We start from the raw sequence: 16,428 nt of genomic DNA on the forward strand, positions 1-16,428 counted from the left end.
TGGCGCACTCAAACAGGTCGAGTAGAACCTCTCTCATTAAGTGGAGTACAAACTATTACACACAAAGGCGACTCTATGTATAATCTACTTGAGATTTCTTATCTAAGTGGGTGTTTGGAAGTAAAAATGGTGAAATTTGAGAAAACGTTGAAAATTGGAGTACTAGGTCTTGGGTAGGGATCTCCCAAATGAGGTGTGTCAGGTATGAAATATCCGACATGTTTTCTTGGTTGAGCTTAATTATACTGGAGTGAAATTTACCTTGTGCACATTCAAAAGATAATGATTGCAGTTTTTTTGGTCATAGAAAGAAGTACTCGGCCTTGATGTAAGCATAAATATCTGGACTTGGTTGTTTTAGATTTTTGAGAACTATATTTCTTAAAAGTTGTACAAAAATATTTTTTGGAAAATTAAAGTTATACGTACGTACTAGTTTTCCGGGAGAAAAAAAAAAAGAACTCATCGTGATGGGGCTAATTAGAATTTGTCGGAAAATGAAGGGCAGTCATTGTAATTACTTTTTCTCACGAGGACCAATAAGCAGTTTCTACAAGTTTGAGGGGCAGAACCTGATATTTTCGCTAAACTTCATCGGAACGTTTAAAGAAGTTTCTCGAACCTGGGCTCGCGGGAAAGCCCGTTCCAGTAACAACAAAGAGAATATTTTGGAGAGTTCACAGACAGCGAAAAAAAATGGAAGCTGAAGCAGCAATAGAGTTAGTGAAGCATGGCGCTACCTTGCTACTTCTTGATGTTCCTCAGAATACCCTCATCGGTATTGATACCCAGGTCTGTTTTAATTTTTGGAATAATTTGCTGTTCAATTTTTCCAAGTGATTGATATCGTTTTAATTTGAAGTAGTTTCGTTATTTGTAGATGTTTTTCTCTGGGCCTAATTTCAAAGGTGTGAAGATGATTCCTCCTGGCGTCCATTTCATCTATTACAGTTCATCCAACAGGTGCTTTTTGTAGCTTGAATCCCATTGCTTATCGTTTTCTTCAGGAACTAATCAAGCTTCTAGCTCTAGGGTTGTGGATTAGTCATCCTGAAATAGTGGTTTCGAAGTACTTAATTATAAGTTAAAAGTGCTGGAAATATGATCATACATTAGAAACGTCAAATTCTGTACTCCAGTTTGTTGTTTCTAGTGAATGCAGCAGTGACTTTCCTGTTAGCAATTTAGATTCCTGTTTGTTGCATAAGAACCTATTTATGTCGCTTAACCTTTTTACTGATATAGGCAACTCATTTCAGTATCATAACTATAGAGTTTAGACCTAGAAAGCTCAAATTAAATTCTTCTTGTTTCAAGTGAATGGGCGTCACTGACCTTCTCCCAACAGTTTATCATTCATTTGTGTTGTAAGAATCCTGTTCTGTTGCCAGACCTTTTAATTTAGTGTACTGTATTATTCTTTTTTGCTGTTGTTTGTTGCTCTTTGTCTTTGGTTTCTTTCTCTTCATAGAAAACGATATGATTAGTCACTAATGTTGTCTTTTCTTCTTCTGGGTGCAGAGAAGGGAATGAGTTCTCACCAATAGTTGGTTTTTTCGTTGAGGCGAGCCCTTCAGAGGTTAACAAAAAATCTCATTTGCCAATTCTGCATTTATTTGTTGATCCATTCATGTTTATAATTGTTCTGATCTCTTCTAATGTTGATAGCTAGATAGTGTTTGTACAGTTTTATGTTGCCAAAGCATAGACACAGATTCAATTATATTATCATAGATTCTTTATATGCTAATCTCTTGCTTTTTTTTGTTGATTGCTTTTTTTCCATGTTTGAACAATTGTTCACTTGTCATTGATGTACTAAATGTGTCTTCTTTTCTTTTATGTCAAAGTATGTTGGGAAACTTAACCTGTCTTCCAATGATAATTGAGCAGGTAATTGTTAAGAAATGGGATTCAAAGGATGAGCGATTTGTCAAATTATCCGAAGAAGAGGTGAGTTCTCCTAAAAAAATTTATTACTCCCCTTTCTCTCTTTTCTTTTCCTTTTCTTTTTTTTCCCTTGTTGGTGATTGGTTATGTGTGCAGAGAAATCTGCTCTGATCCAGCATGTTAAAAGCTAGCCCATAACATGTTAGCTAGTAAGGTGGAGCCCAATCTTATTACCCAGTACGATACTTCATCTTTTCTCGACTATTTTGGATGTTATTGGAATTATTTCCATGGTTACTTTCTTTGCTAGACAAAGGTAATGTAATTGTTTCCATGGTTATGAAAGCAAATAAATTGATGAAGATTACTGTCTAAATTAAAGAATTGACCTTCAGAATTAAGAAATACTAGTACTTTCCCATTCCTACCTCGGTGCAAAAACTTGGAGACGACTTGAGAAGGATGGAATCTGTTAGCTGGTTTCTACCTCTGTTAGTCTTAGAGAGCATGTTGTCCATTAGTTCATCCTACTCAATTAGATGAACTTAGATGCACGTATAATTTCACTTGCATATTAATTTATATTTTCCATAGAAAAATTCTTTTTCTGACATGATTTTGATGATAAGAGAACAACTCATTAATAAGGGACTAGTTTTTTTTTTATGAAATTAGTAAAGGACTAATTACGGACTTGTTTGACTGGATAACTGCAAACTGTTGATGCTGTAGTGCAAGGTGAGCTCTTCCATTAGTTACATGTCCTTAGATAAGTCGGACAATAATTCATTTGGTGTCATCTATGTATGATCTCTATGCCTGTTGAGCTTCAGCTTGTCTACTGCACTGGTGAACTATGATTTTCTGTGTATTAGTTAATCGGAGTTCTCTGTGACTGTGAACTGGTTTTCATATGCAACATTATTCTTAAACATATCTATGGTGCGTATTTTTATTGCTTTAGAAGACTTGTTTCCTTTTCAAAAAATGATTATTTCCGGTTTATTTGAAGGGAGAGAGATATGCTCAAGCGGTGAAAAAATTGGAGTTTGACAGACAACTTGGCCCTTATGCATTGGATCAGTACGGAGATTGGAAGCGCTTATCTAACTTTATTACGAAGAGTACCATTGAAAGTATTGGTAAGTACGTTGCTTTCACATTGTCTCTTAGTGTTTTGACGATGAGAACTGAGGGCAGCATCTGAGCCAAAGATGTGGAATCCTTGGTTGAGTTTGATTATAAAAGAGTTATCAGCATAAAGAGGTAGCAAGTTTGAGAATATTTGGGAGCAATGTCTCTCAACCCTTGTGTTTTTTGCAATTAGATGGTGCCTGATATATGATGAAGTTTAATCCCATTAGTTGTGCACCTACTGGCGTAGGTATCCCATTGGTAACATGATAGCATAATTAAACCCATTAATTATCACATGATTTCTCAATCCCTCTTATCGTGAGACAATGATACATATTAAAATAAACAACCTTATTGTGAACCCTTTTTTTTTCTTTTGCGATTGTTAATTGTGAGCCTTTGGTTTCTTTGACCAGCTCAATGGAATTGGTTCAGCTAGTGAGTTTCATGTCATAGATAATGGGTTATCGACTTATCTCTCTCTGAGTAAATCAAAACATGAGTTACTCTTGTGTGTGTGATCATTGCTCTGTCTTGTTATCCTTTTGCTATTCCCTTCACCAGTTTCATCATTTGGCAGAACCTATTGGAGGAGAAATCACAATTATTTCTGAATCTGAAATGGTTGGGAATGTTCATAAGACAGCCATGGAGAAAGTCTTGGCTGAGCAGTTGAAAAATAGCAAGTTCTCGAAGCCTGATAAGAAGTCACCAAGTAACGGTTGTTATTACACCTCAATTCCTCGTGTTATCAAGCTAAAGGGAGTTTCAGGACAAGATCTTACTAACATGAATCTTGACAAGGTATTTGGCTTAAATCTGTGCAGTTTCTATAAAATGACTAGTCTTTCTATTTTTCTTTTCTTTTGCTTTTGAGAATAACTTTAGATTTTACCTTCAACGCAGACACACATATTGGAGACCATTCTGACGAAGCAATATGGTGGTTCAGAAGATTCACTTCTGGGAGAACTACAATTTGCCTTTGTAGCATTTCTGGTATCAGCCAGCAGTTTCTTCTTTTCTTTGCTCTTTAGTTCTTTATGTGATGATCCAACTTAATTGAGAAGACAGTTGTTGAAGTTAAATATGTGAACAATTTACAGATGGGACAATCACTTGAAGCTTTTCTGCAGTGGAAGCTTTTAGTCAGCCTATTACTTGGATGTACAGAAGCTGTAAGTATACATCAATCTCTCTGCTTGTATGTTGCTAGGAAAATCTTCCTCTCTACCGACATTTCCAGATGCAATAGGGACCTAGATAATACAGCACACCCTCTCTCTCTCTCTCTCTCTTTTCTTGTGATCAATGATACTACTTATGCTTTCAGATAAATCATAAAAGTCTAAGTTGCTTTTGACTATAATTTCCATGCCCAGTGGATTTTTTAACAACCTACATAATCCTAGGTCTATTTTAATGTCAAGTTTGTGTCTAGTCTGACCATTAATTTCTTTGCAGCCTCTCCACACAAGGACTCAGCTATTCACCAAGGTAACTTTCAAGTTTCAAAGAACATATCCTTTCAGTGCATGCTGTCTTATAGAAACATATGTAACTTCCAGCTCTGTGGCCAGAAGCCTGGGCCTATGGAATAATACAACAATTTTATCATTGCATTTCCACAACTCCGTCCAACATAAGATGAAAATGAGAAATCCTATCAGTTAATATGGACAGTGAAAACGAGAAATCCAGTATGTCTATAAGGATTTATTTTGTTTTGCTTTATAAGAAGTCCCTTTATCGTAAGAGTGATCTTATTGTAGAGGCATTCTAAGCAATGCAGGGCTTATGAGTGATGTGATCTTTTTACTCTGGTTAATGAACAATGAGAATAAGTGTGGCCAATGGTATGGTACTATGCTTCTTGGTGTGAAGTTGGGTAAAAGAACACAGTGAACGTGTGGTTCCATTGTGTTAAACTTTGTATTTAGCATCAATAACAATGTGGTGCTGCATTTAATTGGGTGAATTATGGTACCCTGCTTTTCTAGTATTTGGGGTGAAGAATATTCGGTGTATAATTTATCTCTCACAATCACTATTCCTTTGATGAGATGAACGTGTGGATTGAGAATGCCCTTGGTGGTGTAGACGCTATTACTTTTTCATGCAGCTCCATATTTTATATATTTCAGTATGATAAAGATTCCTTGGATTTATTTTGATTTTTTTCTTCCTTTTAGATTCATACATACTGACTCTTGCAATCTGTATTTATCATCAGTTCATCAAAGCAATATATTATCAGTTGAAAATTGGATTTCAAAAGGATAGTAAGGATACTAGCAGGGCAGAGAAGGGTGCAACAACATCGTTGGACGAGTCCTTGTTGTCTGCTGATAACTTCCTGCGCCACCTTTGTAAGGTAAAATCCAGTTCACATAGCAGTGTGTGCTACTAGAGTGTAGGTAAACGATCTTAATATAACTCCCTGGTTTGTTTCGAAACTGACATGCTCCCTAGATGTAAAAACTATTCGACACATCTTAGAAATGTTGTTTTTAACGGGGGAATGTGATGTCCATGCCTGCTTGTGCATCTCGACTATTCCAAAAGGGCCTGTTACCTCTAAGCAGCACAGGCTTCCCACCAAGGCTTGGGAACATGGGATAAGTCGTCTATCATTTTTTGCCTCTGATGGGATTTGAACCCTAATCTCTCAGGGTTTTCAATTTCCACTTTATTGACTGCTGTCATACCGTTGGTAGCTTGTAAGCATTTCACTATGACTTGTCAAGCACTCACACTACCAAGAAATATGGCTAAGGAGGGTTTTACTTGTGATAGTATATTTCTTGATTACGATAGTATGTATCTTATTGAGCCATCTTTACAATTGGTTGCAGGATTTCTTCTCATTGGTGCTTGATGCCCCCATGGTTGATGGAGACCTCCTGACTTGGGTATGCCTCCAGACTGTTTGATTCCTTTTGATTCTTTGAAATTAATTTAGGATGTATTTTCGTAACACAAACGCCAGTGAATAGAGTCAGAAGCATTCCTTATAATGAACTGCCGCATCGTAGTTTCTTGCAATAGTCTTTCTGCAAAGATTACTCTCAACTCAAATGAGAGTCTTTATCTGTCCTGTTATGACCATGTTTCCAGTGGAATCAACTAGTGAATTTAGTCTACTATCTTAAAGTGGATTTACTTCTTTGTCAAATAGGCAAACGGGATGTCAACTTCATACCTCAATTTTTCATCACTAGGAAGGATAATCAACATTTAGTTGTCCTTTTCCCTTTAGATGGTTGTATTTATTCCTATGTAGTATATAAAATGAAAATATATGTGCAGTCCATGTGCATTTATTGTAAGTATTCTATAAAAATCTCGTATGCACTTCTATTCTTAAGCATTCATGGTACTGTTTTGACATTGTTTTCTTAATAATCTGCTTGAGTTACTATATCATGGCAAGTATAATCCACCTTCTGTTCCTTTAGACGTGCAACTCCAGATTCACTGAACAATTGCTTGAAATGCAAGTAAATGAGCTTTTCTTTTCAATTCCCTATCTTGAACACATTCCAAATTGGTGGGTTTTTCTTCTTTGTTGAATGATAGACTAGAAAACTGAGAGAACTGCTTGAGCGGACTCTTGGATGGGACTTCCAGCCGAATAGTTCAGTTGATGGTATGCATCTTGAAGAAGATGATGAGGTTTGGAAAAATCAGATGCTGATTCACTGTTTTTTTCTTTTTATTTTTGGCTTCTTCCTTCTCATTAGGTCTTTCAACTTCTGCAGTTTGCTCCAGTGGTGGAGATTCTAGATCTAGATCACTGAACACTAGCAACATGAATATGAGACATGATCCAAATGTAATCAGCTGTTTGTCAATAGTGATATATCATGATTTCAGAGAGCTGCTGTTGAAAGATTCTGATCTGATAGGCTAGCACCTTCCACTTATGTGACAGCTCAATTAACATGAATGGTGCATGCATATATGAAGTCAAACGTTGCATCAGAAAGTGGTGTTTTGCTGCTTTATAGAAGTCCCTATGCTACATCATATCAAAGTAACTATTATGCTGATCACTGAAGGACATTACTTTCGCCTTGTGTAAACTTATCATTAGAGAATCATGTAACTATTAATCTTTATACAACTATGACAACTGGAAAGGGCAGCTACTCGTTTTTCACATGTCCAAGATGAGCATGTAATGAGTATTAGAACTCTGTTCCGGGAATTGCCTAAGCTGCTAAATACCATAACTCATCTTTCATGTCTGGCATTTCTGAGCTATTTGTTCATGTGTTCCATTTAATCTCGAATTGGGGAGCAGTGAGTTTGCTCGTCTCTTGTCTAAACTTGTATAACATTTTTTGAGGCACGGAATAATAGTAGAAAATGCCTGACCAGTAAGCAGTGAATTTGCTCGTCGCTTGTCTTTTACTTGTATAACATATTTTAGGTACGCAGCAATAGTAGAAAAGACTTGGCCATATCATGGAACGCCAAGGGAGATGGCATTTGAGGAAAAAACAGAAGGGAGTTACATTTAAACTTACTTGCAATCAGTATTTATTTATATCAAAATAAATATAAGTCGTGCATTTTTTTGTAAATAGATTTATCAAAGTGATGTATCTTAACTTTAAAACAAAAAAATTATATTCTGTAAAGGTTGTGCACCCAAAAGTAGAAGCATACTCTTCCGTCTCAAGTGACTATTTTTTTTAACATATCCCAAACTTTTTCTTATTTTTTTTATGTTTAGTTAGTTTTTCAATTTCAACATCTTGTCTAAAATATTTAAGACCATAAAAATTTATAAAGTACATGCTTATTTCAATTTAATTAATAATAGAGAAAATCACCCCACACATCTATAATATCATAAAATTTAAAAATTTAAAGTCGGTGGTCAGTCATACAGGTGTTTGAATTGGCTTAAAAGTTGATCAACCCTATTTTAAAGCCAATTTATTACTTCTAGAGGTATTTGACAAATATAAAAATAACTTTCATTAAGTAAAAAATGACTTAAAATAAGTTAGAAAGTGTTTGACAAGGTTAAACATAACTTAAAATAATTTAAAATAAGATAAAAACCAAAAGTAGGTCTCCCCTACTTTTTATTTTTTTGACTTAAAAGTCATTTTTTTCAAGCCAATCCAAATGGGGTATAAGGGAGTCCCCTACTTATTTGTTCACACTACCCTTAGTTGTCGATAAATATAGAGATTTTCTTTCATTTTAACACAACGGAAATTCTAAACCTCCTCCTCCTCTTCTTCTTCTTCTTCACAATTAAATATATAAGATGTACAATAATAATTTTCATTTTCCTTTACATTATTAATGTTTGTTACTACGTAATTTTGTATATAAGATAATATAGTGTTTTAGTTTTAATGCCCGATAGGTTTTAAGTATTATTTTATAAATTTTATGATATTAAATCCTGGGCGAAGCGCGGATAATTTTATTAGTTTAAAAACCAAAAATAGATCTCCCCCACTTTTTATTTTTTGACTTAAAAGTCATTTATTTTTATTTAAAAATATTTTTTTCAAGCCAATCCAAATAGGGTATAAGGGAGTCCCCTACTCTTTTTTTTTTACTTAAAAGTTATTTATTTTTTATTTAAAAATTATTTGTTTAAGTCAATCCAAACGAGATAGGAGGGAAGTTAAATTGGTACCGGTGGAGTATATATGTTGAGAGCGGGATTTGGGTTTCTTTCATAGGAGAATTTGCTTATTTTTGTTTCCCTCACTCTTTTACTCATTCTCTTACGGCCCGTCCGCCGGTTAGTTCTTTTTCCGGCGAAACAAGGATTATAAGGTCCATTGGAGCTTCCGTTCAGATTTTCCTACTTTGTTTGCTCAATAATTGTCGCTGCACAAATGAAGGTTCATTTTTATCGGGTCTGTTGCTTTTGCTGATTATATGATGAAATAAAAAAAAATGAAGAAGATTATATGATGAAATCCAAATTTAAACCTAAGTAATTGGTTGCGTAGATTAGCTTTTTGAAGTGAATAAATTGACTGATTGTTGAACTTGAGCAAAAATTACATTTTTCATTCGGTTATAGAAAAATTTATTTCAGAAACAGAATTAATTACTAGTTGTCTTTCCAAAAAAAATTCAGATGTTTCATTTCATTTCGCTCATTGTTTTGAAACTTTTCTGTTAGGTAGTTGCTGTGGAAACGATATACTCAAGGAGTGTAGGAGCAAACGATTAGTACAGAGGATGTGTTCAAGGCCCTTGAAAAGATAGAACTTTTCCAAGTTCATTGAGACTCTCAAAGCTTGTCTTGAAGGTTAATTTAGTTTATTTACTCTTAAGTTGTTTAATCTCAGTAATGAGTACCTTTATGTTGATGTTGAACACTCTGTCAGGGTAGACAAGCTTTTCATTTTAATTGCATATAGTCAAGTGTCAACCTTGTGGTGAGATGTCTATGAGTGTAAGTGGTGGGTGCCCATGTAGTTCTTGAACCAAAGAGTTTATATGTTCTGATAGCTTAAATCCTGAGTCCAATAATGGACATAATGGTATTAGCATAGAAGTTTGAGGACAGGTACTATCAACTATGTAATAATTTCTACTTAATTTCCTCTTCTTTTTTTTCCAAATAATAATGAGTATTTTGATTTCCAATTGTAGTTATTTCTCCTTTAAAGAAGCTGATGCGGAATTGGGGTTGAGTTGTATGTTTTTTTCTCTGCACAAATCGGGGAAATGGCTCGAAGGTTTTCTCGTCTTTGTACAGTTTCCTGCATGTGTAGATCAATTACTGGAGTCAAATTACAACCACCAATCTTATCCAGCACATTCCAGTCTCATCCACACACTGTACCCCGTGGCTATTTTTATCCTATGCTCCAATTGCAAGGTTAGTTCTCTGCACGCCTGTCAACCTAATTGGTAAAAGTGATAGAGCTCGAAGCTGATTTTCCCTCTCTGTTATATATTGCTGGTGTTTGTAAATTGTAAGGCACCGGTTTGGACATTCAAGAGTATTATAAGTGATGGAGATGAGGCTTCTTTTCACGTGGACAATCTGTTAGTGGGAGTTCTCATTAAAAACCCTCGACTGCTCCAAGGCAGTCCAAGGACAGATTCTGAATAAGGGTTGCTCAGTTGTAGGACAGTGTGTATAATCTCCTATCAAGTGAATCAGTTTTAACCTAGCATCGAGTCGCCTAGTGAATATTTTTACAACACATATATGTTTCTACCTCAATATTTTGCTTCTTAAGTGCTACTACTTGTGCCTCTGCTGTTGAACCATGTTCCTGGACAAGAATTTGTGTTTTGCCTTTCAGAATTCTTCTGAACTTTTTTTTCTTTCAACGAGTCTGCTACATGTATGTGTTAGGAAATCAAGATAATTTTCCTGTCCTCAAACTTCTTTGCTAATACCATTAAAGGAGAAATTACTACGATTGGAAATCAAAATGCAGCTCACCTCTGCAATTTATCAACAGGTGAAGTATGGATTAGCATATTTCAATTGAATAGTCATGAAGAAGTCTTATCACACCTCTGCTTTCAAGATAATTTTCCTGAAACAAATTTGCATGCCTTTCTTGTGACGGGATTTTGCAGATACTCTATCAATTGAGATTTGCTGATGATAATCACATGTTCAGTTAAAAAAGGACCCTTAAATTCTAACATTTCTATATTTATCTAAGAATCTTAGGGCTGTGTTTCCATTATTGTTATCTTTTAGGCAATCCATACTTCACCTGTTGATAAATTTCAGCTCGCCTTAAAATTTACTTACTTTTATGTGTCTGCCCAGTACTTGAACACTTCTCTTTTCGTTAGTGCTTTTCAGTTGGCAGTCTGATTGTTTCTTGAAGTTGTTTCTTCTGTTCTTTGAATGAAACTAAACCATATAAATTTGGAAGATTTTTGTTAAAGTTTAGTTCTGTAGGTTTGTTATACATCGATAGAATATTTTAGTGCTTGTGCTACATGATTTGGCCTCTTTTTTCCTTGAAATTTCATCCAATTTTTAAAATTCACCATTCCTTGAAGTGGCCACAATATTTTATAATTTAGTCCCTGGACTTGATATGCATATAACTTCTTGATATAGGCCACAAGTCAAGGCATCTAGTTTTAATACTGTAATACGGAGTACTTTCTGCACATAGCATTTTGGCTTTTCTTCTTCTTGCAAGTATAATAACTTGCAAACAAAATTCAAGAGGTTCTATAATTGATGCAGTGTTGAGATCATATGCACGTAACAGACGTTCCAACTATGATCTATTTGGTGGTGGTATACCTAAACCAGATGAGTTTAAGAAAGCCTGGGCAAAACAAATGGATGATGAAGAGAGCCGTCTATGGACAGCAAGTGAAGATGAAAGTGACTCTGATAAAGGTGATAGTCATAGCCGTCTCAGAAAAGAGATTAGGAAAGCCAAACAACGAGCAAAAGCGCAAGATGGTCCTATTGATGCAGATGATAGTGACGAACTGAGAAGTCTGTGGTCTGATAGTGATGATGAGAAGACATTATGGACTGGTAGTGAGGGAGATGATGATGATGATATTCCTACTGAACCATACCCAAACATAAAGAGTGATAGTTACATTGATAAACTGTTTGAGTTTGAGGAAAAACCTAAATATAGAACACTCTCTGAAGCCTTGAAATCTGAGCAGGAACCTGAAGAGTTATCTCCGGGAAAGCAAGCTAGAAAAATTGCTGTGGAAAATGCCCTTAAGAAGTTGAAAAAGGGACCGGATGGGCGTTACATCAATGTTTGGGAGGTTATGAGTGATTTGGACATTCTGATTGGTGCTTTTGAGAACATCATTTCGGGACCAGAATATGCTGAATTGAGACAGGGAGGACCTAAGAAATTGAATATGCAATTCTTCAAAGACATACAAGCTCGTATGAGAGATCCAAACTTTGAGTTCTCTCCTGAAATAAAACTGAAACCAAAGAGCAAATTGGTACGTAGAAAGAAATGGCAGAAAACAGAATCTAGGCGTAGGAAAGCACGGAAACGATAGCTTCATGGTGACACCTTTCTTTTTTGCATTTAAACATTGTACCAATAGATTTATTTCTTAGTGGCTGATTCCAAGTTTCTTTAACTATTGGATGAGAGATAATTCATTTCAAGAAGAAGATGTGGCAGCTGTTGATGGAATTGCTTACTGCTTTCTGTAAATTCCTCATGATTGCTTTATGTAGACCATTTACTTAGATTACTTATTCTTACTGCTGAATGGGAACTCGGATTTCATAACTAACAGTTTGAGATAAGTTAATTGCTCTATACCTACTTTTAGAGTTTCACATTAATGCTTGTTTACTGCAACTGTGATTTCTCTATATTGCAAAGCAGCTAACAGGAATAAAGGCTAAACAGTTGCCTTTCACTGGGGTTTTGCCTATGTCTGAAATTAGGGAGTATCACTACAACATTTGAATGCATAAACGGTGGACTTGTAGTAGCTTGGCAAATAAAGCATGTTGCCTATTAGGTTATTACAATAGTTTATAATACTAGGATAATGTTAACAAAGTTTTACACCGTCAATGTATAAAAGTGAAATTACTTGTAGTAGCTTGGCAAATAAAGCATGTTGCCTATTAGGTTATTACAATAGTGTATCATACTAGGATAGTGTTAACAAAGATTTACACCGTCAATGTATAAAAATGAAATTACTTCAAACAAGAAAGGACAAAACAAACCATAGTTGTTTATATGTGAAAACTGAAATCTAATCTATATATATATATTGGTACGGATGGTAAGTCTCTCAATTGTTATAGTTATTCATGTTCCAAGAATGGCTGATGTTGGGTGGGAAGACACCATAGGGTGTCTGATTGAGAATCCTTCCTGGTTGATATGTGTAAATATCATTGATGATGTTGCCAATGCCATTGTCATGGCTATTCTGCCTGTAAGAGTTCATCATTGTTGGAGGGTAATCAAAAAAAGAGTTCATTGTTGAAGATGGATGTTTGTAATGGAAAGCTTGCATGTCATTCATCTCACTGAATGGCCTTGGTTGATATCCATATTCCCCTTGAGCAGTGTGTAAGTTCTGTAGACCTGGTTCTTCACTTCCCAAATTAGCAAAACAGGAATTAATACTTCTGAGACCTTGGTTTGGATAAAAACTAGGATTACTGTCTCGGAGACCTTGGAAATCAACCATTGAATTTCTTCTACCTTGTAGACTTTGGAGATATCCAAATGCAGAAGTTCTTCCGAAATCTGCATTGTTAATGATGCTTTCTTCCTGAACATTGTACGGATAATCCATGTTTCCTAGTGCAAAAAGATTCCGATTTGCCTCACCTGAGAGAGAGTCATTTCCAATACTCTGGTCCAAAAACTGTTTGTTGCCCCAATGATCGAAGCCTCGTTCAGTAGGGGCACACATAGGCCGTCTCTTGGAGGCTCCAAGAGAATTGTACAAGCTGTGCATTTGGTTTTGATGCTTGGTATTATTGAGCCAGTCAAGGAGTTCTCTGTTTTGAGTCTTCTCATCGTCACACCAGCTTAGACCTCCCTGGTTTTGGTGAAAGTCATCATTCAACCAGTTGTAGAGTAGTTCTGTTTCTTGGTTTTCCATTGGGTTTTCTGATAAAAGCTCTGCATGTTTTCCAGATTTGTTTAGCTTCTTGATCAGTGTTGCTGAGTCCACATTCCCAGATATTATGACCACTTGTTCATCAACATCCATTTTCACTTGATAAACCCCTGAAACCAAATGTTTTGTCAATAATGTAAATAATCTTTATTCTAAAGTATGAACTTCCTCTGTTCTTTTGTTAAGATCTGCCAAAGCAATAATTTTTGCTCACCCTCTCTTTTAATTTTTCCTGGTGTGCATGTTGGAGAAAAGGTGGTAGATGCTACTAGTGTAACTTATAGTAAGTGAAAAATGAGAGTACCTTCAATTCTTTTAAGCAGTTTCTTCACCTTCTGCAAGCATCCATGACAGTTGATCTGTACTTTAAGAACACAAGTCTGTAAACAAAAAAATACAAAGCAGTAGTTAAAGAAGGCTAATGAGAAAACTAATTAAGTGGAAAATGAGAGAACTAATGAGAACTAAGTGAATGACCTGAATTCTCACAAGCTCAAAGTCCTGGACAGTAGCAGACATTTTTCAGGTAAGTAGCAGTGTTTAGTTTGTTCTCTTTTGTCAAATGAAGTTGAAACTTGTTGTTTCTATTTTAAGTCTTACTAATAACTTACCTCAAAAGGATCATCCTACAAATGGCTAAATATCAGCCACAGTAGCACTAGTAAAGAGAAATGCAGGCACCAAATACATGACTCAGTAACAGCTGCAGCAAGAACATGGGGTACACTAGCTAGCTTGTCCTTTCATCTCAGTACAAAACACAACAGACCCTCAGAAATGTCAGTGTGTTGAGTGTTTTTGTGTTCTTTAGATAGGAGGTTTAGGGGGGTTGGGGTGTTGAAGGGTGTAAGAAAAGTGTGATTTGACCAGTTGAGTAGTTCAGAGAAATGAGGATTGACAGTTCAGATAAAGGGAGTAAGGCAAAGTATATCATTTTTTCCATATAGAGGCAACTGTTAAGTGTCAGATTCTTTTGTTAGTAGCATGACTATGTGTGTGGGAGTAGTACATTTACCTGATTTGATCCTAGCCAGAAACTTTATTTTGAATCTCATATCATAATCTGAAGAATAGGTGGTAGTATTAAAATTTTCTCACTACATTAAACTCATGATAATTTGTAGAAAAATCAGGACAATATTTGAGCCATAGTGCCATACTTGTTCAATATTTCATTTAGGCCCAACAAATTTTCGTAAGGCCCATGGTTGCTGAGTGTTACATTTTGGGTCCAGATAGCCATGAGCCATCTACAGTAATGCAGCTATTGTTCCTTTTAAGATTATTTGTTAATTTTGGGCCTCAAGTTCATGTTGGAAATGCAGGAAATTACGCCCAATAGCTTGTTATTGGAAATAGGTGATCTTAAACTTTTGACCCCCACTTGTCTTAATTCAACCTTCAAGGTCAAAAGTAAAACTTGAAGTTTTGCCCATGGGGTAAACGAGGTCAAAAATTGAAGACCGCCACATTTAAGGACATTCTTGTAAATCAACATGATGGACCATATTTGGGAGGCCAAGCATAGTCATTACATTGATAAAAGTTTTGATCCAACATGTTATATTAATTAATCATAGTTAACATAAAGAGTATCTGTAAGGGACACTGTAACATGTTATGTTGTTTTTTATGACCTTTGTTGATTTTTATGAGGTGCTTTATAAGAAAAATATGCTGGCAAAGGCAACCCCAGACAGTACTAATGTATAGCCAAATAATGACATACATGTCCCCCTTCAATAGTTCAAAAATAAAAATCTTTTAGGCCCCTCTTAACATTGTAGACTCCTTACACTTTAATTTGATATTTTCATAAAAGAAATGTTTCTAAAGTATTAATCATATAATAGGAAATTATTATGTAACACTGCTCATAGCTTTCATGTTGATTGATATTGCTAAAAAAGAAAGAAAAAGAAAACATTTACAGTTAGTTGATTGGAGCATAGGGTAGCTTATTATTAGAATCAGATTAGTCTTTCAAACTCCATTTCAAATTTTATTAATTAAAAAAAAATCGATAAATTGATAAAAAAAATCTTTGCTTTTTCTTTATTTCTTTCTTGTATTTTAATTGAAAAAAGAAGGATCGAGTCTTGTGGATCAGTGATTAATAAAGGTCTTATGTTTCAATAATGCCTTATTTTTAAATATATTTATGTGGCTAATGTGGGGAAATTTTTCCTCCAAGACACACAAATCATGGTTAAGGTAATTGTCATTAACTGATATAAACGGCGGAATTAACATTAAAATGTTCACAATTTTTGTTTTATCCACTCAATTTCTAAAGCAACATTGTCATTTTCTTTGTTGTCCGGATTAAAATTCATAAATAAATAATTAGTGGGAATATTTCCTATCTTTTTTTTTTTTTTAATAAAATGAAATTGGTCGGTGTTATAGACTTGCTTTTTTGAAAACTTGACCATGTAATGATGGAGTACCTAATTTTAAAATTTTACTTTCTTTCTTTTCGTTTTAAGATAATAATTAATACCCCATCTTTAATTTGTTGTCACTGCTCAACTTTTTAAAAAGAGAAAAATTGGTGAGAAGACTTTTTAATTAAGGACTTTAAACGAGTCCGGAGCCTAAAGGGCAAAAAAAATTGTCAAAAATTCCGAAAGGGCACATTACTTTTTATTCTAACCAAAAGGGCAAAATCACTGCGTCAGCAGCGATTTTCCTCTGACAAAATGACAAAATCGCTGCCCTAGCAGCGATTTCATCTAAATTTTTTTTTTATTTTTTTAAATTAAAAATCGCTGCTTTTTT

General features: G+C 35.1%; 3 protein-coding genes across 7 annotated transcripts; 2 read left to right on the plus strand and 1 right to left on the minus strand.

The window, feature by feature from the left end:
* Positions 1-597: 597 nt before the first annotated feature.
* On the plus strand, positions 598-7,276 carry LOC102597990 (protein AAR2 homolog). Of its 2 annotated transcripts, XM_006357722.2 has the most exons (14): positions 598-792; positions 881-963; positions 1,522-1,579; positions 1,894-1,953; positions 2,903-3,032; positions 3,608-3,831; positions 3,934-4,026; positions 4,134-4,205; positions 4,492-4,524; positions 5,261-5,401; positions 5,883-5,939; positions 6,607-6,702; positions 6,789-6,862; positions 6,962-7,276. In XM_006357722.2, exons 1-13 carry the CDS (start codon positions 697-699, stop codon positions 6,825-6,827), a joined length of 1,182 nt encoding a protein of 393 aa, XP_006357784.1. In that variant the 5' UTR covers positions 598-696; the 3' UTR covers positions 6,828-6,862; positions 6,962-7,276. The 2 variants fall into 2 exon arrangements, with proteins under 2 accessions (XP_006357784.1, XP_015169117.1); XM_015313631.1 differs by having other exon boundaries at positions 6,789-7,276.
* Positions 7,277-8,701: 1,425 nt separating this feature from the next.
* LOC102598316 (uncharacterized) lies at positions 8,702-12,224 on the plus strand. 4 transcript variants are annotated; one of them, XM_006357723.2, is made up of 4 exons: positions 8,702-8,921; positions 9,194-9,322; positions 9,670-9,898; positions 11,246-12,224. In XM_006357723.2, the coding sequence occupies exons 3-4, from the start codon at positions 9,745-9,747 to the stop codon at positions 12,043-12,045; spliced, it is 954 nt and encodes a 317-aa protein (XP_006357785.1). In that variant the 5' UTR covers positions 8,702-8,921; positions 9,194-9,322; positions 9,670-9,744; the 3' UTR covers positions 12,046-12,224. The 4 variants fall into 4 exon arrangements, with proteins under 4 accessions (XP_006357785.1, XP_006357787.1, XP_006357786.1 ...); XM_006357725.2 differs by having other exon boundaries at positions 9,198-9,322; XM_006357724.2 differs by having other exon boundaries at positions 8,702-8,906.
* A 572-nt stretch (positions 12,225-12,796) lies between these two features.
* LOC102593178 (uncharacterized) lies at positions 12,797-14,226 on the minus strand. Its single transcript, XM_015313591.1, has 2 exons — positions 13,952-14,226; positions 12,797-13,757 (listed from the first exon to the last, which is right to left on the minus strand). The coding sequence occupies exon 2, from the start codon at positions 13,738-13,740 to the stop codon at positions 12,805-12,807; it is 936 nt and encodes a 311-aa protein (XP_015169077.1). The 5' UTR covers positions 13,741-13,757; positions 13,952-14,226; the 3' UTR covers positions 12,797-12,804.
* Positions 14,227-16,428: the final 2,202 nt, after the last annotated feature.

The sequence above is a fragment of the Solanum tuberosum genome, unplaced genomic scaffold, assembly GCF_000226075.1.
Source record: "Solanum tuberosum cultivar DM 1-3 516 R44 unplaced genomic scaffold, SolTub_3.0 scf00244, whole genome shotgun sequence".
Taxonomy (NCBI): domain Eukaryota; kingdom Viridiplantae; phylum Streptophyta; class Magnoliopsida; order Solanales; family Solanaceae; genus Solanum; species Solanum tuberosum.